This window comes from Mustelus asterias, chromosome 13 (genome assembly GCF_964213995.1).
Source record: "Mustelus asterias chromosome 13, sMusAst1.hap1.1, whole genome shotgun sequence".
In the NCBI taxonomy this organism is placed as follows: Eukaryota; Metazoa; Chordata; class Chondrichthyes; order Carcharhiniformes; family Triakidae; genus Mustelus; species Mustelus asterias.
The window spans coordinates 23,194,932-23,222,707 of NC_135813.1; the positions used below are offsets into that span (position 1 = coordinate 23,194,932).

General features: G+C 37.8%; 1 protein-coding gene across 10 annotated transcripts in view; it reads left to right on the forward strand.

Annotated features, from left to right (window-relative positions):
- The window catches only part of dennd1a (DENN/MADD domain containing 1A), a 532,879-nt gene that overhangs the window by 492,084 nt on the left and 13,019 nt on the right, over positions 1–27,776 (forward strand). For 4 of the 10 annotated variants that reach the window (XM_078226515.1, XM_078226519.1, XM_078226516.1 and 1 more), the window contains exons 20-21: positions 6,101–6,160; positions 13,458–13,546. In XM_078226515.1, coding sequence (XP_078082641.1) covers positions 6,101–6,160; positions 13,458–13,546 — 149 coding nt within the window. Of the gene's footprint in view, positions 1–6,100; positions 6,161–13,457; positions 13,547–22,605; positions 23,112–27,776 lie in introns of those variants that run through there. The other 6 variants (XM_078226517.1, XM_078226521.1, XM_078226518.1 and 3 more) reach the window with 3 other exon arrangements.

A 27,776-nucleotide genomic window follows, 5' to 3' on the forward strand; every position in this document is an offset into this window, starting at 1 on the left:
AATATCGTGCAAGCTCAGCCTCATGGCTGTGTTTGTTTCTTTGATCCAAGTCAGCCAGCGTAATAGGAGGCAATGTAAATTTTGCGTTTAAGTTCCTGTTTTTGGTTAAACAAAATTCTAACAGTAAGAAAAACATTAACCATCCTTTCTGGATGTTGACAATCTACTATTTTTGGGGGGTTTTCCCCCCTCTATTTTTTAATAGTAAGGTTTGGTTTCCAACAATTAAATTGGAATTGTGCTATTTTTTGTCTTTGGGAAGATTGTCCACAAGATCGGATGTTTGAGTTTCTGACCCATGGACACTAGATAATTTTTCTCCTATTGATAGGTGCTTGCCTCTGTGACATAAATCAATAAATTTCACCCCCTAGCCAGTCAGGGAAACCAGAAAAACAAAGCTATTCACTGGTGAATTTTTGCTGGAGTGGGACATCTAATGTCATTAGCTGTTAGATAGTCTTACTCTCCCTTGTTTAAATGTGCAAATTTTTTGTTTGACATGTTTCTGAAAGTGAGAACTGATAACTCTTCAGGAAACTAGGGCATCTCGAACCTGAGTGAATGGCACAAGCAACTGTGAATCTCCTTAACTAGATACATTGAGGAATTGAGAAATTAGCACTGCATGGGCCAAAAGGGAAACGTGAAATAGAATGCATGAATTTGATATCAAATCAAGTACAGAAAGAACAATGAATAGAGGGGGAAGAAAGAGAGAGGAAAAAAAAGACAAGGTTTTAAAAAATGTAAATTTTGCATTTTTAGAATCAACAACATTGAAGGAATGTGACTCCATATATATAATAGTTTATGTTAGCGCCAGAACAGTTAGCTGGCAGTCATTAATACCTATCACACAGTTAAAATGGTAGTTAGACTGGGATGGACAAAATGTAATTTGCAGTGGAAGGTTCATTTGTATCTATTGTGCAAATAAAACAATTTTCATGCATCTCAGTGGTGAGCATTTGGATATTCGAATTGATCCACACATATATACTTCAGACCCGAAGTTGCTCAATAATTTATCCATAAATAGCAGCAAGTTCCATGAACTGCCTGTTATTTTCACAAGAATTGAGCCACTAATGTGTAGAACCCGCTGCATCTGATTCTTGCTACAGGTGCCTATTGCATCTTTTGCATATCTGATATGAACCCTCAGACTTTGGGCTTCACAGAACTAAATTTGCAGGATGCCATCTTTTCCCAATGGAGATTTGGAGGTACTACACCACACACGCCCAGTTTCATTTTAATATTTCAATTTTACTGAAAAGTTTCCTGTTCTAAATTTTACATCTTTGAGCAAAGCCCTTGCTTCATCCATAAAAGTTGAGTGAGGCTTATACTGACTTCTTAAAGGGAGGAGATAGGTTTTTTGACACTTTTGTCGGTTTTTATCTCCCCTTTGTTGCATGTTGTCCCTCCCTGCCTTGTTGGGTTTTCCTCAGTTTTCGCATTTCTGGGATGTTTTCCCACTGGCATTTTGCTTCATTATTTTTGGTTTGGCACGCAAACATACAAGAAACAGAACAGAAAGATTACTATGTAATCTGCTAGGAATATAAAACAACCAGAGGGAAAAATTATTGCTAACTCAGGAAAAATATTGGAAAATTCCTCTCATTCCTGAGGCAATCAAGCAAAGTGACAGGAGATGTAGTAGTCTATACCATGGCTTTGGTTAACCAGTACTTTTCCTCAATAATTGAAAATGCCCTCTTCACATGCGAACCTGTCAAGTTTCCTTTTAATGTCACACTGTACAAGGGTTGGACATGGGTGGTTTTGAATGAACTACATAATTGAAATGAGGGACATGAGTTTCTGAAGCTACATTTGCTGCGTCATTTTGGTCAAGTCTGTCAGTGCCCAGGGGCGTACATCTGTTGACTCCTTCCACATTGTATCTTGGACATGAGAGAGGGAAAATATTTTTGTCACCTCCAGTTTACTGATTTAATCACCGATGCCCTTGTATTCAGCTGACACCAGGTGGTTTTTAGCGCTAAAAGAGCCAACTTGCCTTGGTGCAATTCCAGCAGGAAGACTCCTAAATTTCCAGTTTCAGGAGGAACAGTGTTGCCCATCTCCATAGTGCTTTTCTGAGCAGTTATACACTGTGAGAGGCGGTGATGAAGTAGTATTGTCACTAGTATTGGACTAGAAACCCAGGGTAATGCTCTGGGGACCTGGGTTCAAATCCCACCATGTTTGAATTCAATAAAAATCTAGAATTAGGAGCTCAGTGATGACCATGAAACCATTGCTGATTGTTGTAAAAACCCATCTGGTTTTTACCTAATGTCCTTTCGGGAAGAAATCTGCCATCCTTACCTGGTCTGGCCTACGTGTGACCTCAGAACTACAGACTGTCCTCTGAAAGGGCCTGGCAAGCCATTCAGTGGGTAATTTGAGCTATAGTCCTGTTGAAGGGAAATGGGTTCCCATTGTGGTGCAGCACACCACCTGTGCTACTACCAATTGCTCCACCAATTTTACAGGAATCATAAAATTAGGGCTGTACTATTTCAAAGTAAATCCATTTAATTGGTTGGGAGTCACACCACTGAGTTGCCAACATCTAAAAAGACGTGTCAGGTGAATGCCAGGTATTTTCCAATGGAGTGAAAAGTAAAATTAGAGACTAATGCACGTTGGACAGTCATGTACACCTCTACTAGGTAGCAGGTTGCAACTGGTCTGTAAGTTGCTTGCATTCTGTGAAGGAGCACTAGCTGGGAGCAGGAGGAGTACAGTGAATAGCCCAAAGACCTCAAAGACATCTGAGGAAATTATAAAGGAACTGTAAAAGTAATATGGATAAGCATTCTCCTTTAGTATTATTTCTCATATCCCTGCTTCCTAAAATATAAATCACTTTGATTAAATTAAAAGCTTGTTTACAGTGCATATAAACTCTTATTTCGATATCAAAATCTGTGTATAATTTGTCATAGTTACTTGATGTCTTAGTATTATTCTGTGCTTCTAAACAAATAATGCACATTGCTGAACAAATTAAACCCCAAGTCTAAATTTCTTTTGACTGTTGCATTGACAGGCATAATGGAGTAAAAAGCAGGGCAGATCTATAACATATAGTTAAATTTAATTTTCATTGTTCCAGAAATTTGAATGATCTGAAATGCAGTCTTGACTTTTGTTTTAATATAACACACTTCAGTGAGTCTCTTTGCTATTAGGGCTGTTATTTGGCACCACTGCAGTGACCGTGATGCACAGACTGAGGCAGATTACTAATAAACCCTTTCAAGCATCACTAAAAATACTCTTTTTTTCTTCAGGTTTTATTGGTAAGCTGCTCATTGTAACAATTAATTAAAATGTTTCTTGAAATGTATGACATGGTATCATTTCTGTCATGTAAATGTAATAAATGATTCTTTGCATATTTCTAATACTGAGTTTATAAACCAGAATAAAGCCTACAGAATCGCAGAGCCTCGGGGTCATTTGCAGAGACGGAACTAAGGGAAAAAAACTTATTAGCAATTTTATACCCAAAATATAGCCTTGTCCTCGAAGGGTTTTATTAAATCCAGATGAAATCTGACCCTGTGCAGTTTGTGGATGAAGTCCCAAAGCATTGCTGGGGGGGCGGGGGTGGGAAATAAATCTCAGACCATTCCTCCAGTAAACTTATGCTTCATTTCCTGTTAGGCTCAATGATTGTGTGAAAATTATATTTCCACCTGTTTGTATTCAAAACTCCCTGGATTGTTTTGCAACATAGAAGGTTATTAATATTTGTGAACATTGAAGAACACACTCTAATTTGGGAAAATTAAAACTACACATTCTCGGGAAGAAAGGTCTCATCCTTTCGTTAAGTTACATAGTTTATTCTTCCAGTGACCTTGGATAATTAAATTGGCGATCTATTTTGTGACTATTTTGAGATTCCATTTTGAATTTATTTTCATCTTTAAGTGGTTTGTTTTTAGTCCAAGCTGTTTGGAGAGGTACTGGGTTAAAGAATTTGCTTTTAAAAAAAAATGTACAAATCAAATGAATAATAATTATGCGGTATTGGGAAAATGTACTTTTGGTCACAGTATAGTTTGGAATTTAATGATCTCTGATCAAGGGAATGTTTGTTGCAATAATTTATATTTTGTTGGTATTTGTTTTCATTTTCCCGTAGCAAACTCTTAATGTTCTGGAATACAGTAGCAATGTTTGCTCTTGAAATGGAATAACTTTTATTATGTAGGTAAACAGACCAATAACATCTCTCAAACAGCATTGGGATGATTCTGTCTTTAGTGGTACCTGCCGGGAGTCTAATATTGGCCTGGATATTGGGAGAGGTTCCTGTTGTATGGCTAGTACTGCAGATTCTTTAACCTACATCTGAACAGACAGACCTCATTTTTCTTTACTATCCGTAGGACTGCATTTTGACAATGCAGCCCTTTCCAGTACTGTCTAGGGTATAAGTATAGACTTTAAGGTCAAACTGCAGTAGGATGAGGTTCTACTTCTAGCTCATGATCAGTGCCCAAAGTTTCATTGACACAAGATGCGGCATAACTTGGAAATCAGGTCAGTGATCTGACCCTCGCGTGTACTCACAAGCTGTGTACTATAATGCATACCTGGTGTGAAACCATATTTTAAAAGTTTTCACTTAGCTCACTGGTCCGCCTGGTGACATTCGTTAAACTCAAATCATCCAGGCTGGACTCGCATTAAAAATCAGTTGTCTGGAAAGTAAAACCTTACCGTCTACTTTTAACACTAACTTGAGTTAAATCTGCTGCACAAGCTCCTCCTAGCATTATAGCTTGGATTCGCTTTACGACAGTTACCTTTGCACAGTTACCAGTATTTTAGCTATATAACTGAGAACACAATCAGGATTCGGAGTAAGTATGTGCCCCAATGCCTTTTTAATTACCCTGTTGCAGTTCAGGAAACTCATCCTTTTCCCTGTTAAGGGGCATGGGATAGGACTGCACTTCTTGCATTCATTTTGTTGGCCTTGGGTTTGACAAATAATTGCATGACGTAGCAGGGGGAAAAAACACTTCAACATGGGAAGCTGCTAAAAGTGGAAACTGTTTTGAACAAAGTGAAAAGAAATGGGTCAAGTGTGTCCACATTAAAGAGTGGCCAAGGACCAAGTGGAGAAGAAAGAAGTGAGTGTGAATTATACATGATTGGAAAGATTGATCCATGTGAAGGTGGAGAAAATATAGTTCCTGCATTCTTTATCGTTGAGGCTAAGCCATCTTAAAACAAGACCATATTTTACAGGAAGACTACATCAATTTTCTGACGTAAAATCTTCTGCTCCCCCTAGATGAAGTGCTCAGCTATTGTAAACAGTCAAATGGTCTGGCTAAATCTAGTAAAACTCATCAATGAGGAAACAATAAACTCCAAGTATCTTAAGAGTATATTTCAGCTTGAATAATTTTATTATGGAAAACCAGCATGTGCTAATACAGTATAGCTCCCAGCTTTCCTTGCATGAATATGGGATGGACTGGATGTCATCCCCAGTAATGCAACACAGTGACATTACAATTGACAGGCCAAGCTGAGTATCACAGAAATAGAACAAAATCCAAATAAATTCAGTTCAGGAAAGTTTCAATCTTTATTTGCACAAAACCAAATAGATTTAAATCATGATGTCTGCAGGAGCTACTTAATTTGATGAGTACTGTACTCGTGATTTGAATAAAAATAATTGTGGCGCTCTGCAGCTTTACATGGAAGTGACACATTTTACAAAATTATGTATATGTATGTAAGGATTTCCACTGTGGGTTTTGACTGGTTGGTTCTTTATTCCTTTCTCTTGCTCCATAATTAAAAATAATGCCTTTTTGAAAGTTGGTGCAGGATAAATTATTTAAAAATATGTATAAGTTTGTTATAGCGAGAGTCTATTGTGTCAGATCAAATTCTTGGTATGAATACACGTATTTGAGATAATGAACACTCAACATGTGCAAATTTCAAACTTGTATTATTTTATAAGTTGCTTGCATGTTTGTTTTTATTTTAATTGAATTGAAGATGCATCTGTTCTGATGTTTAAGTTTCCACTTTGATACAGCCAGAGAGAGTCCCTCCACCTCGCCCTCCTCCTCCAAAGATAAACAGTGCTACTTTGCCCGTGAGTAGACAGAAGTTGTGTGTCTCTTTAATTATGTTTAACACCACCTAAGTTGCTTTGCTGACTCTACTTACCCTTTTCTTCAGTTTGTGCTCTTTGGTCTTGTAGCAAGGGATTGGATCTTTGCTCAATTTTCTCTCAGATAGGTATGAAACTTTGCTTCTTTCTTTGTCCAGTTTCTAATTCTTCCTGTGTTTGGTGTTGATTGTGATTGGCATTAGGATAGAGCCATGGCAGAAATGTTGCTCACTTCAGTTGACACAAGAATCCTGGGTAACACCAGTGCAATTGATATGGAACACTTTAACACCTGGATATCAGTCTCTAACCTCGACTGCATGCTTGGATTTGGCAGTTTGTGTTTATATGCAGGAAACGTGCATGTTGTACATGCTCAGAGGTGGCCTAACCTTTTCACTGGGCTAATTGCATATTTATAATCTACAATATTCATAAGGTGTGTAGTCTTCTTAAATAGCTCCACGCTGCTGTATGCATGAGGCTCATTTCAAGGGGTATTTTGTAGGGGTGTTTTTGCAAGTGTTCTGAGATGTTTTCCCATTTCTCAATGTTCAGAGCTCTTGGAAAGTTAGTTCTGTGACTTGACCAGTACATTGTTGAAGTGAATTCTGCACATTCGAATGACTACAACAGAAAAAATGCAGTCAATATGGTGGAGTAGTGTGTTACTAATCAAACAAAACATTGTCTGAGTAACATGACATATGTTGACAATGATTCCTCCACTCAGGACCTCCTATCTCAGTCACGATAGACAGTGGAGGCAAAATTCTTCCTCGTAGGGAAGAAAGGAAAATCAGTTTATTACAGGATGGTGAAATCAGAGTGTGGAAACAGGTCATCGATCAGCTTTTTGAACTGTGGAAGAGTGCCTAACAACGTAAGGTTTAAAATACAGAAATAACTTGATCCCAACATATAAGTGATAGTGAATTGGAATTGTGTGCATTGTTACGCAATTCAAATGATAGACACACAAGTAAATTAAGGAAATACTGTTCATTTCAACATGCTCTGTTGTCTTTGAGAAGTTTTTATGGCTTATCATTTGGATGCAAAACAATCCAAGTCACTGAAATATCATTCTTCAGTCATTTTAGCCAATTGAGATACGTAGATGAAAGCAAATCCAAAGTGGCATAGAAGAAAATTAAAGACAATCATGTCGATAATTTTCATCATTGATTTCATCTTTCGTACAGTAACCCACTTTAGAATTATCCTGCCTTTGAGGATCATTAAGGAATGTGTGATGCTCAGCAAGGAAGTCACAAGCAGTGAGCAGAATTTGTGCTAACCCATTAGCTGTAGCAATAGGGAACCAAGCATATTAGCTGACTGGAATAGGGACATGTTTGACCCTGTGCCCCGGGCTCTGCAGTTTGCTCTTAATCCAAAGGACCAAAAGGACAGTTGCACAAATATTAGCTGAGATTTGATTTGAAAAGAAAAGCAAAAGCCAAAATGGTATCAATTAAAGAAACAAAAATTAATGGACTCCTGTCCTTTGTATAAGAGTCATCATTATCATTGATTTTTACTATTTGCTCTAGTGTCTCAGCCAGCAGTGGATTCTGCACATTCTGCCAACCCTCATTCACACATCGCAGCAGGGCAAATGTTATGCTTCTGCAGTACCATCACATCAACATATATAAAACCATTCTGATTTATTAGGTATGGTATAGTGGGATGGAATCTATGACACCTGCTCAGGTATGGTACCAAGTTTCATTTCAAACAGGTATAAACAGCTGACTTTGTGCATTATATCAGAAGGTCTGAAAATTTAAAACGTATGAAGGTTTGATAGGCCTCTGATTCATCATGAGAGGAAAGAGAGCCTTCTTTCCACACAAATCCATTTACCATTTTACCTTTCAGTCACCAGAAATGGCTTACAACCTCATTGCACCCAGATCTTTTTGAGTTCTGTTTCTGCATTCATGAGCCTGCCACGTCCCACTAATAACTCTGCTGTTTCACACATGCTTTTAGTAAACGATGTAGAGGCAGTACTGAGATTTGGAATTAAAATCGAACAAGATGAGCAGAAACAATCACAGTCATTCCTTGTTGATATAACCATTACATTCACTTTCCTTACGTCAGCCTGGCTGCTGCAAACATAAAGTCAATTCGTTATGCCAACTCTGAGTCACCTAATATGGTTGTATTAGAATATAGTCTACCTGTTAGTGAAACAATTTTTTAAAAACTGCAAGTTCACTTTATCAAAATGAGTGCAGGTGTGTTGTGGAATTTTTTCAGTTTGATATTAATACCAATGAAAATCATGTGAATTAATCATAAAGATATCATGCAGCACTTAATATGGTGCACACAGCAATCCTCCAGTGTCATTTCAGGAATAGTCAAAGGTTCTCTTCCTCCACAGTTTCATTTCTTACTGACATGTCCCCTTTTATAAGTAAAATTAATTTTCATTTTTTTAAATGTAAAGATGTTCATGTTGCGCTTTATCAGCATTTAAGGAGTCCTTAGAATAAATTAAATCTAACCATATCATGGTGTGTTACTGAGTTTATGTTACTTGTCAGAAAGGACTTATTGTTCATTGATGCTGGCACCACATAAACCCAGTGAGGTATAGAGCTGCATTATGTAGTGCAATACCCTACACAAGTTAAATCATTAACATCATGTTTAAAAAAAAATCAGTGATATTTATTTTCATATTTTGAAACAGAAAGGTCAGTGTTTTGTGATTATAGATTTAATAATAGTTAATCTCTGCAAATTTTGAACCTTTTGTAAGTACAAATTTGTTATGTAAAAGTGCCGTGCTATTATGTTGCTGCATGCATCGTAGTTGCTGCTATTTTGAACATAAGCTTGAATTTTATGTTTAATGATTAAATGTGAGCAGTTGGGTCTAAAGCAAATTCAGCTTTGCCCAGTTGGATTTGTCAGGTTCAGAACACTGTAGGGAATCTGCTTTTTTTTCTGACTTTCCACTGAAGTCCCTTTAGGCTATGGCTCCAATCCTTTTTTGCATTTCTCCCCAGATATATCTGGTGTTGCTGACACTAGTGGGGTAATCGCTGGCTTTTCAAAGCTCTGGCGGAAAGGTGAAAGTATTAGCAGCACGATGACAGGCAAGCTTCACGCATCACCTTCCAGCTCAAGCTTAATTAAACAGCCTCTTTTCTCTTTTTTCCTTCTTCGTTCTATCATCCCTAATGAAGCAGTCTTTTCCATCGATCCTGCTGATTGCCAGGCCTCTCCTTTTGTTTGTTGGCACTGAGCCATTCAGCTGCGGTCTGACAGCTCAGCTCTGCTAATTAGCTCTGTTGTTCTTTTCCCCCATGTTTCTCCCTGTTGCAAGTTCAGGCAAACTTGCCATAAACTTAATCCTTCTGTTCCTACCAATGGGTTCACATGCTTAAGCTGTCTCCATTGTGTGGAAGGGCAGCTTTGTCTGGGGACTGGCCCCCTTCTCAGCAAGTTCACAGCCTGACCTTTCCTGACCCTTTACTTTTCTTCAGTAGCACTGGCTACACTGAGGTCATGGTTTGAACACCCTCCCCCTCGCTGCTAAACTTTTGTTGTATTCTACAGAGTTAAATCCATGAATGCTTCAGTTAATTTACTTTGTTTTTTTTTAAATTATAGAACACAGTGAATGTAGAATGGGATCTTTTCCATGATTGATGGGATGTTGCTCACATATCTTTTGTGATTAAGATGAGTGTTAAAAATAAATATCCTAAACAAATTTGTAACTTCGTAGATTGTTAATGGTTTTACCTTCCTAGTCCTGAACAGCAGTTGTCAATACAACCAACATTCCGATCAGTAAATTTGAGAATTTGACTTTCAAGCTCCTGGCACTTATTCTAAAACATGTCCCAGGTTTCTAGTACAACAATTCCCACAAAGCAACATCTGTGGAATCTTTACTGTTACTTCTTCACATTAAGCCCATTAATCAGAAATTGCTCTTTAATGGTTTTAAACCAGCTGTAATAGTTCATTTGGAAGAAAAAGCTTAACTGAAACGGCTAAATATATTTAAAGACTGACATTATGTTCCATTTTGTGTCTGTCAGTAATTGATAATCCCTTTCATTATCTAGTCTAGTTCATAAATTTAAAAAAAACTAGTCCAAAGCATCTGATAGACAAAACAACGAGGGAACAAAATGAGCCACAAAAGAAGCCAGCAACACAGCAGCTTCGCACCACTGTGGCTGTGAAATCGTGTTCCAACAAGGTTCATAAGTGGGACATACCACCTTGAAGGGGGAGGGATAAAAGCAGTGCTTTCCCCTTTGAGTAGCACAGGGCTATTGGTATGAGACATTGTAAAGGAAGCAGCTGGTCAAATCCTGGATGTTTGAACACTTATGTAAAAGGGCAGAAGCGCATAGGGTTGGTTTGGGCACGGCATTGTGGGGGAGGGGGGGGGGGGCAAGAAGTTGTGGGGGGGTGGGCAGGGCGTTGTGGGGGTAGACAAAATGGTAAGAATAAAAGAGGCAAGCTATTTAGTGATGCCATATTCAGAATAATTTTTAATTATCGCAAAGTATTTGATCTATATGTTTGTAGACTGTAATGGCATTAAACATTGTTTACTGGCTAACAGCTATTTTATGCAGTGTTTGTATATTTTTGGCAATAATTGTACCTTTGGATGACATTCCTGAACATGTTTCAGCCCAGCAGCACCACATGCTACTTATTAGTTTTCTTAATTGCCTTTAAATAGCAACTGTATTAGGTGATAACATCCAAAAACATTGGTTCCAACACTTTAATGCTTCAATATCACCAGTTTAAAACTGCTCTGCATTTCAACTGGGAGTAAATCAACTCTGTATTGCAGCTCTCAAATCCCTCGCTTAAGCTTTTGTTCATTGAAAAATAAGACTCTGCATTGGTAGACTACTTATGGGTGTATGTATCTACAATTCCAAAATCCAGATGACTGTGAATGTAACTATTGCTCTTCAGTAATAGGTCCCATTCCTCTTATGTGACGTTAGTTCTTTTTTTTTCCAATGAAGAACCCTCTTTGTCCATGTGATATGAAGATGCATGGTCATTTCTGTAGCTGGAATAACTGCTGCTAGCTGCTCAGGAATGAACAGCTAGTACCTTTTAACACGTGACCCTTCTTGGGCTCGGAGGCAACCCTTCCCCCCTGTATTTCAATTTCCTGTATTACATCCCCTTTTTAATTCTGGCATTTCCTGATTGGATGATGCCCCACAAGCCCCCTGCAGCAGAGAGAAATGGCAATGGGGGACAGAACAAAGTCACATTGAGAGGAATGGCAGGGAAGGAAAAGCAGTTGTCAAAGGGAGCCTGAACCCAGGGCAAGCAAGCCAGTGAGTCAGATCTATGCACAACCTACATGCCTTCTGTTCACACATTTTAAATATCTTATGCTATAGAACGTTCCAACCACAAATGATATATTTCTTACATTATCTACCAGGTTACTAGATAGGAAATTCTACAGTAGCTCTCTTGGGATGTTGAAGATGCCGACAAGGCAATATTTATTGTTTATCCCTAGTTGTTCCATGGGCATTAATACAACCATATATGGTGGGTCTGAAGATACATGCAGGCCAGATCAGGCAGGGATGGTAGATGTATAACTATCTTAAGCTTTCACAGTTATTTTCTATGATAACCCACAAATTACCAGATTTGTTGAGTTCAATTTTATAATTTGCAATGGTAAAATTTAAACTTAACCTCTAGGTGGTTACTCCAATACCATAATCACTGGGCTACCATCCCCCTTTAATTATTAAGATTGTCCCAGTTGGTGAAAGCTAACGACCAAGTTTTATTTACCAGAAAAGTGCAGTTTGGTTTGCAGTGAGAATATCAGCAACCATACCAATGTGTACAGGAGCCTTGTGAAGTGTTTTTACTGGAGTGCTAAGAACCATTGGTCCACCTGATTTCTATAGCACTGCCAACAGAAACTCTTTGACTTGGAAAACCTTGCCAAACTCGATGGCTGGTATAACACAAAATATGAGCTCTAATCTGAAAACATGCCTTTTTAAATACGATGTATTGGGTTGATGCTATGTTTATTATTTCAACCGTCTATACACTATAGGGTTAACCCAATTATGCAATATGAAAAATACTTTTCCACCATTCGCGTAATGATGTATTATTCAGTATTGATATGTCATGAAATTCCTTGCGAGTCACTTAATTGCACTGCAGAATACTTCCACTGAAAGCTGAGAATCCGTTGCAATAAAGTTATCTGTGGTTTAAGAGAGTCAATACCCTGGGCTGGCTTAATGTCTAATCCAATCTCAGACTTCAGGGTATTGTATATAAGCTATGATATCATGCAAATCTGTTGCTTGAGGTACAGTGTTGGGAATCGTTCCCTGATACCTACCCATTGATTTGGGGCTTCTAAATATTCAGCTTTTGAGCATGTTCACAGCATGGTGAGCTTTACACACGTTGGCTACTTTAACCCTTTCTGCTCTTAGTGCTCAAAGATTCCGCTTTAAGGTGACAGAATATTGGTTGTATGTTACAAGCTACATGAAACGTTTGTTATATTATGTATACAAGGATCTTGCTGTCTTTGTTTATGGATTTGTGACCCTGAATCTGTCTAAATTTTCCCATCTGCTAGGTTCAAGATGCAGGTATCTCTTATAATGTTCAGTATATTTCACATAAATAGCACCGGGTTGATTTCACTATATTTAGGCACATGTTTAAGAAATAATGTTGGAAGAAGTCCATATTAATTCAGGTATGGTGTTCACTAGCTGATTGAACATGAGCTGTTCTGATCAGTTGAAGACATGTGTTTGATGACCTACAAGCAGCTATTGGTTGGTAGCAGGCTTCCAATGTTTAAATAAGTTTAGGAAATTATTTTTTTTAAACCCATTAGCGAAAGCAACATCATTATTTCATTGCATCTGGGTTTGACATTGGTTCACCCTTTATTTTTCACCGCCTCTTCTGGGTTGACCAAGGTTTCCTTTGAAGAATAATGAATAACAAGTTTGACGCAGAGAATGTTGACAAACTAAAACTAAAGTGATGACGAGTTCTCTGCCTGGGTTTGTTCTGTAACTGTGTATGTAGTCTGTCCTCAGTCTGCATACGTATATTTTCGTTCTTACTTGAACTGTCTAATCTGTACTCTGGACTCTAATCTCTGGACACCTAGAATTGTTTTTTTGAGATTATGTCTGCAATTGTTTTTAATACTAACAAGTTTCTTTCTAATATAAATGTGTGTACACAGGCACGTCCTCCAAGGCCACCAGTTAAGAAACCAAGGGGTAATGCGTTGCCAGTTGAGGCTCGAATATCCTCCATTTCAAGCCCAGAGCAGTAAGTATTGGCTGCCAGCTTTAGCAGTTAAAAGTTAATATAAAAAAACTGAACATTTATAACAGTTCTTACAGTTCACACTTCGAACTTTCTATTTAATAACCCATTTAAACCTGGCATTCTCAATTTGCAGATAATTAAAAGTAGTAAGCTGAGCATAGTGGCCCTGCATTTAGCATATTGAATGCTTTTATTCTTGACTAAACTGCATTGTCAGGTAACATATGGTAGGTGTGACAAGTGTTTTACTGTGCAACTTCAGTTAATATTTCTCGTGTTATACTATAGAAAGAGTTGCGAGACATGTCATGTACTTCAAAATACACCTAACATGTTCATCTTAGTTAAACAGAAGTATTTTTTTTAAAGCCTAAAAACTTCAAAATGTTTACATATTTTGTACCAATCTTTTAACATTAATTTTCATACGTTGTCTACTCCCATATCTCCAATGATGCTTTTCAGATTGTCTTACTGTCAGTCTTGACCTAACAGTGTTAGCTCGGTAACGTGTTTCTGAGGTGTCCACTCACCTATGTTAAGGAAAACATACCTCTGCTTTTGAGCTTGTTTTGGTTTCACTAGGTTAAAGTCCAACAGGTTTATTTGGTAGCAAATGCCACTAGCTTTCGGAGCGCTGCCCCTTCGCCAGGTGGAGTGGAGAAATGCTCATAAACAGGGCATACAGAGACATGAACTCAATTTATAGAATAATGATTGGAATGCAGTCTTGCAGAATCTCACTGGCTGTCCTGTCTGGAGACAATACACATCTCTTTAGCCTGTGCTTAATGCTCCCTCCATTCACATTGTTTGTACCTTTAAGACTTGATTATCTGTAAAGACTGCATTCCGATCATTATTCTGTAAATTGAGTTTGTGTCTCTGTATGCCCTGTTTGTGAGCATTTCTCCATTCCACCTGACGAAGGGGCAGCACTCCAAAAGCTAGTGGCATTTCCTACCAAATAAACCTGTTGGACTTTAACCTGGTGTTGTTAAACTTCTTACTGTGTTTACCCCAGTCCAACGCCGGCATCTCCATCTTGGTTTCACTAAACATGGCAACAGATTGTCGAAATAGAAAATTGACAATTGTGATGACAATCATTCTATTTTCCACTGGTGGTGACATCAGGGTGAATAAAGCAAACTGACAATTTGTTCAGCTTTATTCTGCATTGTTATCAATAATGAATTAAAATAACAGAAGAGGTGCTGTCATGTCGGGATGTGAAAAGATCGATGTGTGCCAGACTGGGTTGTGGTCAGGGAAGAACAGCAAGCAGAATTACAAGCTTGAAGTGATCTACATTGTGGTCAACAAGTTAATCTTTCAGAATTTGGTGCAGTTCAAATAATTTGGGTCTTTCTGTTTTTAAAATGATGAGAAGTTTGAACACAGAATGAAATATTGCATCTTTCCATGTATCCCACTATTGTTCCTGTCTGCCATCACGTGAAAGGCAAGTGAGTGCACTTTTAAGTGAAACAGTAGCAACAAATGTACATGTCACAAGGAAAGGATGCTCAAATATTTATACCTAGTGGCCGATGGCGTAATGGAGGGCATTCAGTTTCTTTTGACTTACCCTTATTTTTTTTATTTTATCTGGGCCCAAATGTTGCTGTGGTGATGACAGCAAAATTGCTTGCATTGGCCATCATTACGCCACTGAAACTGATCACAGCTTCTGGAGATCACACATGCACAGAATAACACAGAAATTTAGAAATTGCTGCCAGTGATTCCAAGTTTCTTCAGAGAGCACCCACACCTTCTGTTCGCCCCCAGACCACAAACATGCCAATAAATGGAATTGCTGAGAACTTCCACTCAGACACACTTAGTCTCCTGTAAAAACCCTTGACAAAGTTGCACCTTATCGAATGAAGTGTTAACTGAGTTTTTAATGGCATTCTAACCTCACAATTATCATGAAACACCCTGGCCATAAGAAGCTAATTTTATATTAATGGAATGTCAAATTTCTACATAACAAAAAACCCACATTTTCTTTTTAAAAATTAAATTTCTTTATTTAACCTGCTATCTTAATCCAATTATAATTCATTTCACTGTTGAAAAACTAAAGTGATAGTGAAGGACTAGAAGCACATTGAACTTCCTGGTTTACTGTTTGTGAATACCCCAGTTTGATTAGCTGCCTACCTGCTCAGTGCTGTTGCTGGTCAAACAGCATGAATTAGCACCAGATTTAAACTTCCATTGGGAAAGGGGAAAACCATGCTTCGAGCCCTTGCTTTACTGTTGACGACAAAATCCAGGCCAATGCTTGCTGAAGTATTCTCCATGTTGGGTATCCAGTATCACCAACAAGCACTTACAGATGTAGAATAAAGTTCTCTCTCCTTACTAACAATTTGGGAGGTGGTGGGTTGGTGGCAGGGTAATGGGAGAGAGAGTTAGACTTCCTTTTAATTTATAAGATGTTTATGATTGCATAGGCAAGGCCTTTTCTCCAGTTGTTTTCAGCCCAATCTGGCAACCACCCTTACAATGCTACTGTAGATTTTTTGACACACTGCCATCCTTCAAGCTTTTTTGAATAAAGTTGCAAGTTTGGTGTCAAATTGTGAATCATTAAATCCTTTAGGCTGCATTTATTAGAAACTGTGATGTGACTGTTCAAGCCTACCTTATGTATGACCCTTACAACCTATTAATCTGGTCTGAATTCAAACCCAAGTTTCAGAAGTCAACGCAACATGTCCTGAACCAATGCAGCACTCAGTTTTTCTCTAAACTCTTTATTCAATGCACTTTTTAAACTTTCACATATTATGACCCCATAGTCACTTCCCACATCTTTATGCATTTGAGTTTTGATTTCTGTCCACCTTCATCTTTCACAAACCAACTAAATCGAGAACTCTTGGGCCGTAGTTCTTTCGATCATCGCTTTATCATTCTCAAGAATTGTGGTTCCTTGTGCCATTGAATCAGATTCAGAATCTTCTTTACTCCACCCAATTTGAGAAATGTCCAATTCCATGTCCCAAGCTGCAGCCTCCTTTCCTGTGACTTGAGGGTTAGTGTTCCCCATCCTTCCTGATTCATTATTGAAGGTCAGCCTGTTAGGACTAGTATCCTACCGTTTGGAATTACCTTTCAAAATTGTTTTGCCTTGTTACTCTACCCCTGACTTCAAGCCACCCCTTCCTCCCACTTTAACTGTGTTTGGTAACTTCCCTCTACTCTCTGCATTGCCCTTCCCCCCCCAACCCCCCACGCTCACCCCACCTATCAGATATCTGACTTCTGCTCAGTGCCCACATGTCTGCTTTGTTATAGGTTCAGGGAAATTTATCTGCATTCCATCTGCATATTGCGGCCAATTCTATGCACCACCCGGAGATGATCTGAAGGCTTCAGGGTTTGTGGTGTAGAAATTTACTGCAATGGTTCTGAAGAATAAAGGTTTTAGTTATTTGGAGAGATTAAAAGTCCTGGGACTGTTATCCCCAGAGCAGAAATAGGGAAGGGGAGATTCAATGGAGATGTTTAAAATCATGAAGGCCTTTGATAGAATCAGCAGAAACTGTATCCAACTGCAGAAGGGCCGTGAACCAGGATACCCAGACTGGGAACCAGAGACAGCATGATGAAGGAAAAATTATGCTTCGTATTGTTATGATGTGGAAAGCGCTGTCTAGAAGGGCGATGGATGCAGATTCAGTCACAACTTTAAAAAGGGAATTGGATAATTGGAGGAGGAAAGATTTTCTGGGCTGTGGCAAAACTCACGGAAGTGGCACTAACTGGATATGTGTTTCAAAGTACCAGTGTAGCCCTAATGGGCCAACTGGCCTGCTTCTGCACCCTATCATTTAACAATTCAATGGAAGTTGGAATTGCTATATAAATGAAAGATTTTCATATCATATAAAGTGGAGAGGAGATAGATAACCTCATGATGATGATTCCTTCTGTCTGAAAATCCTAGTGGACGGGCTAGTTAGGTAGTAAGACAGTTCATTTATAAGATTCTTGCCTAGTCCAGCAAACAGAGGGTACCAAGGAATTCTTAATGGTGTTCAAACAAAATATCAGCAGTTCCAGCCATGGCTTTTAGCAGATGAATGCTAAGGACCTTATGTAAACAACACACCCTTTAAATTCAGACTTCAGCTGTGCAAAACGCAAATTTTAGATTTGAAATCTTAACGATCTCAAAGACTTAGCAAGATTCTCTGGGTCAGACTAAATCCAATGGAGAAAACTCCAATAATTTCTGGAAGTAATTCATGATATGCAGAGCAAAAATGTGCACGATATAATGAATCCTATTTTTCCAGGGTTTTTTTGTGCAAAGCTGGCCAGATACAATTTCCTTCCAGTTAATGGGTAAAGAGTGTAGAGGACTGAGAGTGTATCTGTGCAATTGCCAGTTAGAAAATGGTAGATTAAATTGATGATTACAGTAAGCGCGTACATGCAAGTCAGCCAGTATGTAATAGATATGAAACTGAATTATATATTGAGACCTAGGGCAGCCTGACTATTTCTTTTACAAAGTGGGTTTATTTTCACAGAATTGTGATTCTGTATCATGCCTGATCATTCAATCTGAGGTCCTTAATGCTTGAATTTATTTGGTGCGCAAGTGTATTTTCTGTGATTGAAGCTAGATAATATGTCAGGTTAGACCGTAATTCAGCAATAAATTCTTTCTTGTTATCTCATGTTGCCGCCATCCTAGTGGCTTTATGTTTTGATCATTGCAGCAGTAAGCCATGACAATATAGACCTGTTCTTCCAAAGCACCATTGATATGTATGAATTTAGACAGAGGACTGGACAAGACTGACAAACTGAACCCTTTATCTCTATTAACACATTTTGCACATGAAATAAACTCACTTCTCATTAAACACCAAACTGTGGCAGACACAGTTGACCTGAAAAAGAAACATGACCCAGTGCAGAAGAAAGCCAAGCTGAGTAATAATCCTGTTTCATACTGTTGGCTGTAAATGCTTGCACATTTATTAACTCGCTCATTTTTTCATACAAACTTTAAGTAACAAGCTGCCAAACAAAATAGAATTGTGAATAGAGTTCTCTTTCATTAGAAGGTGTGGGTTTGTACCTGCGTTGGACAGGCTATGAGAGAAGCTACTCAACACAGGGGAGTAGCTTCCCTGCAGAAAATGGGCACGCAGCTATACAGGTTACTCTTTGCATGTTCCAGCAGCCATCTGTGAAGCCTGAGAGGAGAATACCTACCTGTTGTCCTCAGTGAGGCAATTAGATGCAACACAGAATTACCGAGAAAGGAAGAAAATAATTCTCACAATTTATTGGGATGAAACTAGTGATGTGATTCCCAATTTTTAAAAAGTTTTGTTTAACTTGATCTTGTTACATCAAGGGTCAGACTCAGGTATTCATTTTGACCTATTTGTTTTGTTTCTTAAATTAGTAATATTTTTAACGTCAAGTTCTTGTTTTAATTTGTTTTGCAGTGTACACCTTTTCCATCATCATAAATCTTCATCTCAGCTAAGCTAAATCAGCACAGGCATTTAAATCCTTTGAATTCAGATCTTCCTTCCCTAAATATGCACATATATTATGCTGTACTTTCATAAATTCTTAGATATTTTAATTCTGAAGGTTGTTGAATAGAATAGCTTTTGTTTGTGAAATCTGAAAATAATTTAATCGTCGTAAATTGCAATCCAGTTCTGTGTAAAAACAGGAACACGTTTGTATGTACTGTCACCAAAAGCAATATTATTGAGTAACTTTAAGTTAGAAGAGTGTCCATACTAAAGTAAGATAACCTGCCCTTTAGTGTTTCCACCCATGTTATGCTTTACTTCTCTTGTGTAGCTTTACTGCCTCCTTGTGGAGTAGGGCAGGCAATGCAGCACAGAGTAACTTGAAAATAAGTATTTTAATAACCGTTAATATGCTGTTATTTTCCTCTATTTTAGTTGCACTTATCAAGTAGAAATAAAACTGATGACACTTAAAAGGTCTGTCTATGGGGGTAAAATTTGATGGTTCATATTCACTTTAAAACAAAATTAAATCTCCATTCAAAACTTAAACTTTGCATTGTGCTTGCCTTATAGTCTCAATTAATTTCATCAATATATCGTATATAATGCGATGCAGCCTTCCCACATTATTTGCTCTAAGATATAACATTTGACACACAAAATGTTGAGACTTTTATCCACTCATATTTCCAGAGTCCCCATGCACTGATTATGTATTAGAAATCAGTGAGGGCTGTAGTTTTAAATTGATAGTAACCTACTAATAATTGATTCCATGTAGCTCTTTAATTTGACAGTGGAAACAATCTTCTCTAAGGTTTTGTAATATTTTTAATTAGGACTGAACATTGGCCTCTGCTGCACTGGTCAGGTAATTTATAATTGAACTCCATTCGAAAAGGGAGTGGAAGGATATACCCCAATGCATTAAAATTTACATATTTTATTAGCATTTTTCCATTACTTGTATATAAAACTATAAGAACATCATTAATATTTAGCAAATAATTCACCGCTTCGGACATATATGAATTCCGATGAGCTGCCTAGTTCCTTTGAGACAAAGTGCTGTAGAGGTTAATACATTCAGCATGCAAAATCTACTTTTTTAATTGATGCATTTCAATTAAATGTTTCATTTTGCTTCCTAGTGTAGTGTTAATAGGGCTAAATGCACTGTATTTTTTAATAGAAATCTTTAGAAGGAATTGGGAGTAAGAAGCTCTCAGTTATATTTCTTCTTTGTCACTCAAGGCACTTGGGTAAATACACAGCAGCAAGATGTGGACACCATGCAATCTGAGAGAGAAACATCATCTAAACGTGATAACAACAACTTTCATTTCTTTAGTGCCTCTAATGTAGCAAAGTGTCCCAGGGACGTAAGAGTGCAGATATCTCTAAATGTTGTAGAGCTGGGGATGTTTACCTGGAGTGGGGGGAGAAGTCATGGAGCTATCTGAAAACAAAGATGAGAACTTTGAAATTGAGTAATTGTTAAGCAGGAAGCAATGTTGATCAGCAAGAACAGGGCTGATAGGTGAACAGGCCTTGGTGCAAGCGAGGGCACAAGCCAGAGAGTTTTGAATGACCTTAAGAAATTTCTTTATTTCCGAGATTCAGAGTTACGGCAACATCTTCAGATTATTTTCAGGTGATATTGTCTTTTGGACTCTAGATACCTTGGCTGCTAAACTCATGTTTTCATTAAACTACCAACTTTCTTAACACAATATTGCAGTGAAGTTCTTAATTTCATGCGTCACTTTTTGTTTACAGCAAGCAAAGGATGCAAGATATTCTTCAGGGTTCTTAAAGGATTATCAAAGGAATCCACTTATTTCTTCTCAGTTAGCCCACATCATTTACATGTCATCTTTCCGTCACTTCACCTTCGGGGCATTTCACTTCCTTGCAATTCCCTCTTGTTTGTTGGACTCATCTGAGGCTCCCAGCCTTAGTGTGGCTAATATTGTGTTTATGATGCTGTGGTATGTGGGTAGATCCAACATGGCCACTCTTATTGACAAAATAATTATTTGTGTAAGTGAATAGACCACTTCAGAAAACATCAAGAGTTAACCGCATGATGTCACAAGCAGACCAGACATGGTAGGGAATGAGTGAACGAGTTGGGATACTAACAGCAATCCAGCAGCTTTCATAGTCAGTTTTTTTCCTCCGATGCCTGCCTAAAATTACTAGCTTTGTGAGTTCAATTTCAGAACTTGGGTTGGTGGAATTTGAAGTTAGAGCAGTGGAATATTGAAGAACAATTCATGTGTGACATTGGGGCCCGTGAGCTGCATTTCCTGTGAATTCTTCATGGTGTCCTATCGCACAACACCAGTCCATTTTATAAAATAGAGTGGATCTTATTGTGAATGGTTACATTGCAGTGTGTACAATGTAAGAAAATTGCTATGTGGCAGTTGGTCTCCATATGTGTTGATGCAAAAACTGCAAGTAATCCCAGAATTTGTGTTTATTTCATTCAATCTTTAAAGTATCTAGTAGGTTAAAAAAAAATGTTTCAACGATATAAACTTTAAATTAACAGAATACAAACAATGTCTACAAATGAATTGGCTCATCAACCCTTTGATCGGTATAGGAAATATTGACTGCACTTCAGGTCTCTGCATATTCTGAGAACCTTGAAGTGGCAACATGCCTGTGCAAAAGGGCATCCTTTGCTGCACAAAGTTGTGCTTTGTTGCATTCGACAACATTAGGCACCAGCAGTAAAATGAGGTGTGTTGGGATGCCACAGAGCCATACGGCACCAGCTCTTGCTTCTGATTGCTCATATTCCACACTGCCAGGTTTGGAGACCAGCCACTTCCACAGAGGGGGGACAAAAACAATCATAGAGACACACAAGGCAGTGGCAAATTGCAGAACGACTTTGGCAAAAGCCCAGAAACAATTTGCCTGCCTTCCCTCAGCCAGAAGATGCTACATTACACAAGAGGACCGAAAGGAAGTGGAAACAAATTAAAATAGGTTTCAGTCGACAACAATTAAAATGGTTGTGGTTTTATTCAAAATCAGCCTTTGAGAAAATTATAAATATAAATAATTATTTTTAATGAGTTCCCCCAAAATAAGAATGCATCAGCCGAAACCCTTTTAAAAACACTGCTTGTTATTTTGTTAAAACAATCTCCAATTGAAAATTTAATTAAATAGTGTATTTTATCATTTGTTCTTGTTTTGTTGCAATTGTAAATGTCAATAATTTTATCAACAGCCAGTAAATTTAAATGGATTAGTATATTGTTAAGTTGCTGCGAGCCTTGAATATTTCTTGGGTAGTATGAAAATACTTATGCATGAAACATGAGTTCAGAACACTCTTTGTGAGCATGATTAATTCTCTATGATAATGTAGTAATGAAGTCCTGAATTTTGGCATATTCTGGACAAGCATTGTGGATCAAAAATTTAGGTGACATCTTAAAGGATCCCGAATGACACAGTGCATTGGAACGATGTTCTGAAGCACTGTCTTTTCACCTTCACCAGGTCCGAAGCCAGCCCAAGCAAAAGGGATGATGTTCCATTTTCTGTATCAGCCACTCAGGATCTCAACTGAAAAGCATCATGGCAGCCCAGTTAAGAACGGGATCAGAATCTTCTGTGAATCTCATGCCTGCTGAACAAAACTACCCCAAGCCAGCCATTAATGTTTGCTCTGATATGCTCTCGGAAAAAGAGCAATTGTTGGTCACAAAGTGCATGGTTGATGTTTGATGCCATTGCAGAATGCAGAGCAATTGAGAGTGAAACTATTTCTGAGAAATGTAACTGAATATGTACAACAGATTTGGTATAGGGTGGTCCAAAGACGGACTTGGAGCCCTCATACGTATCTCTACACTGACTATATTGCTTCATATTTTGTACAACTATTTTTCCAAAAGAAATATTATATAGTATATAACTGTATTTATTTGATTTTGAACACTATATCCCTATAGAATAGATTGCTACCATATTTATACGACTTCATATCAGACAAGGTTCCTTGTAAAATAAAAACTAAAATCACAAAATTCCTGTTTTTTTTCTACTTGTGTCAATTTATTTTATATAGGTTTGGATTTGTCACATTTCATTTCTAATCACTCGATTGAAATTCATATTTTTTATGCATTCTGGCGGTAAAAAAAACACCCTCAAGATGCGGTCCTTCCTCATTAAAATAAACCCACACCATCATAAGCTATGAAGCGAATCTTAGATTTTGTAGAGCTGTATTTGTTACATGATATTTAACAAGGAACAGCCTCTGCTGTCATTGTTGTCACATACTAACAGTAACAGAGGACATGATAACGAGACATTAAAATAGAGGGGCAAGTCATCCACATTGTAACTCAGCCAAGGGATTAGGAGGCAAGAGCAGGTGCAGTCATGCAGGGCTGATGGCGTTTATAGCTGAGACAGACAGAAAATCTTTTTGTTTCTTATTTGTGGTTGTTTTCTGTGTACCAGCACTTGCTGTGACCTGCCTTTCTGCAGACAGATTCCTCAGTGTGACATCCAAGCAGGTAACAGGTAGTGAACGTCAAAATGGGTCACTGAATCAAATTAATTAGGAATATGGGGTGTTTTTCTGAGATTATAATTCTAGTCTTTTTTAAAGGACACTAGAAAAAACAGGTAACAAAATAAACACATTTTTCTCTAAAAACCCATTGTGACCCCTCCTACTACGGTATGGTTTACATCACAAAACAATTGTTTATAATATTTAGAACACTGAGCACAGAAACGTTCATCGCTTTTGGTTTACATATAATTTCTGTTCTTTCCAACACTCCATGTATTGAACTGGGTCAATACTTAGCTATGCCTGTACTTAACACCCGAATGTGCAAAGTCACCAAATTAAACAAGTGCCTTAAGTATTGTCCATGAATACAATTTAAAACTAAATCTGATACATGATACATTTTTAGTGGCACAATACCCGAAAATACCATACAGAATGTTGTTAAGTGTAGGAACTCCGCCTTTTGAGTGCCACGTGAACTGTGGGCAACATCTTTGAAAATTTACCCCCAATTATGGTTTTGAAATCAAAAAACTAGGGCCTTGTTTTCACATATGGAGCATGCATAGCAGCAACATTTTATCCCTGTCTTTCTCCAAAACAGGGGTCTCTGTTGCTGATTGCAGTCCAACAATCCGTGCAGAAAGTGGATGTGAAGCCAGGACTGGATTAAGTTTAGATATGATGTTGACCATTGATGACTCCCCTACCTGCACTCACTATCCGGACTCCCACATACAAAAACTTACCGATCAAATAAAATACGAGTAAATGACCAGTGCTCAACAAAGCATTTTGCAACAAGGAGTCATTCAGGGCTCCGCATTAAGGATGGATTGACAGTTCAATACAAAATTGGCCATATTGATCCACTGAAGTTAAATAGTGGAGTCATCCCAAAAGATCAAATGTTACTGGGGAAGTCAAATTTTACAAGGGTTCTCCAGCCACCTGTTGTAACTTCAGTGGAAACCTCAGATAAATGGCTGCCTGCACATTTTGTCCAGTTTCTCTCAAAATTATGGTGGGAAATTCCACCTCACATTGTTTTATTTGAGAGTTATGACATGATCTGCTGACCCAAACCACTCGAATCCTGTTCCTGTCCCATTTCCTTGTTTTTGCCGCAACTGCAGAATATGTCCATCTGATTAACTTTGAGCTAACTTGTGAGAACTGTGTCAATAAATCACAGCTGATCAAGTTTTGAGAGGAATCAAAGGGAACAGAAAGATGTTCATTCTAAGGATTTTATTACCTCAGTTCAAGAAAGTTAATTAGAAACAAGATAGTTTTTCACTTCAGACATCTGAATAGCAAATATGGTAGAATTCATTTTTTGAAAACTGACATTCTATTAATGTGCATATGTGAAATAAGGTGCAGTAGCCTGCTGTTAAATCGTAACAATTCAGTTTAGTAATAAAAAACAATTTTATGTTTTTAAAATATGATGAGTAGAATTTGAGATGTTTATATATGTACATTGTCCTGCAAAATTAGGATTTTTTAATTTACTGGAGTATAAAGATTATTTAGAATTTATTTATTCTAAATTTTATTTAGAATCAACAGTAAACTCCCTAGTGATAGACCAGAAAGTTCACAAGTTCATACTTTAGTCTGCCTCGAGTTAGTTGACCTTATCCTAGGCAGCAGCCAGGTGCTATAATTGGCTTTAAAGATGGCAAAGGTGGTCAGGCTTCCCACTAGCCAATAATCCCTAGTGGCAGTATGCATTGTGAGGTGCCATTGGTTACCTATGCTGTCGTCATACATACATGAACAGTTGTCAGATAGGTGCAGGAAGATGACAAGTGGAATGTACCGAGCAGGGAAAGCAACTCCAGGAACAAACAGTAATGGCAAAGAAAAAAGGGAAATTGCTTTTTTTTTAGCTGTCATCATGTGCATCTCCCATACTAACTGTCTAACTTGTCAGCATACAGGGGCCAACATTTGAATTATTTTATTTACAGAATCTTACACAGATTTAAATGATAATTGCTAGCACAGCTGGATATATCTGATAATTAAAATCATGCTGTGTGATATACTGATGCTGAAGAGTTAGGAAAGGTGTGGGCATATTTCCTATCACATGCAAAAAGTCAATGCAGAATCCCATGTACTTTAATGAACTGACCACCACCCCCATTACTTTTAAGTCATTCATGCATTCAAAGCATTTTTCATTTTCATTTCTGGGCATTGTGTCTGGAAGAGTTTGCTAAGTGGTTGAGGTGCTAATAATGGAAAAAATTGGATTTGTGCTATCTGTAGGAAAATTATAGGAAAGTAATTTCCAAATCCTGCTAAAATCGTAGAAATTACAGGCATCCACATTTTAGAGTGAAATTTATTGGACTGCCAGCAAGAGACTGCAACTAAATGATGCTGAGATGGTTTGGGGGACAGGATGTGTAAGGATGCAGAAAGATGCCAAAATCAAAAGGAACTCCAATAGATGTTGGAAATCCAATGTTGAAATATAGCTATTTTGTTTCTTCTTTATTTTCATCTTAAAAATTGTCTAATTTGTCAGCATACGGGGGCCAATATTTGAATTTGGGATCATGGCCAGTTTGACGTGTTGAATACTGTGATTTGTGGTGAGAAAGCCATGTGATTTGGAATTGCAGAAATAACTTCTTTTACAAACTCAGCAGATTTTTTTTCATTATCAACATTGTTGAATCTCTGTGTAAAGTGTTCCAGCATGTGAAATGTATTTATTTAGTGCAACACTTGGCAAAATTCCATTTTATTTTCCCTTTCCTGTCAGTGTTCATGATGTCTATATGGGAACACTTTACTTCCTTCAGGCATGTTACAAATAATCAGGCAAGATGTTTACCATCTAGTGTTTCAACAGGGTGAAGCCTTTTACTCCTTTTCCATGATTTGATAACTGTGCTTGTGAAGTGATAGTAGAAACCTAAAATTAGAAGTGTAAGTAATTATATCTGTTGTTTGCAGGGTTTCCTGTTCATTTCATGTTCTTGTACCAGCAATTATGTTTTTTATTGGTTATTTCCAAATGAAAAAGAAGTAAAAATCATGTACGTCATCTTGTCCCAGTCACAGACCCAGTGAATTCTGATCATTATCCGGGATATGACAGATCAAATCCTCAAATTCTGAGATTGCATGAAGCCATCTGGGTTTGCAAACCTCCTAATTTGTGTGTATTGTCATTAACAACCTCTAGAAATGCACTTGATAAGCACAACAGTGAATATGTAATGTTGGAGATGTACAGTTATAAAAAAAAATCTGAATTGTGACCAAAGCCTGTGCCAGCTACATGGGTTGCTGTTATCAGAAAGTTCACAATGATATAAAGTACCTAGATGTAAAGCTGATAAAGTTTGACAGTTCACCATATTTTTAGGCTGGGAAGTTCTTTGGAATTGCTTCTCCTCTGGCAAAGTAATGCCAGCAGGGCAGCTCTGGATAATTTTCAACCTTTGTTTCTAACCTTGGCATATCACATTCTATTTCATGGTCTTCTGGACTGCATGATTTTATTTGGCTCATTGTGCCTACACTGGTTGTTTGAGAGAGCTATCCAGATAGCCTCATTCCTCATATTACAGCAAATATTTATCCAATTCCTTTTTAAAAGTTACTGTTGAATTTGCTTCCACCTTCCTTTAAGATAGTGCATTCCAGACCATCATCATACATAAAAAAACAACAATTTTTCATCTTTTTGCATCAATTTGTTCCATTGACACTTACTTTAAATTTGTGTCCTCTGATTACCAACCCTCCAGCCAGTGGAAACAGTTATTCCCAATCCACTGTGTTAAAACCCCTCATAATTTTGAAAATCTCCCATAACCTTTGCTGCTGCAAGGAGAGCAATCCTAGCTTCTCTAGTCTCCCCATGCAACTGAAATATTTTTCAAATAATTTCTTGAGCTTATTCAATATTCAAACTCAGCATCTTGGTTCCCGGAATATTTTCCGCCATTACTGACAATGGACTGCTGAATTTGCAGTTTTGCTAAATCTCCGTTGATCATGGCCATGCGAAAATGTGTGTCCATCCTTTTGAATAGTACAAAAATAACAGGTTAAAAACTATAGAGAAAAGTAAGCAGTCACTTTACATTATTGTCCTCGCGGTTTC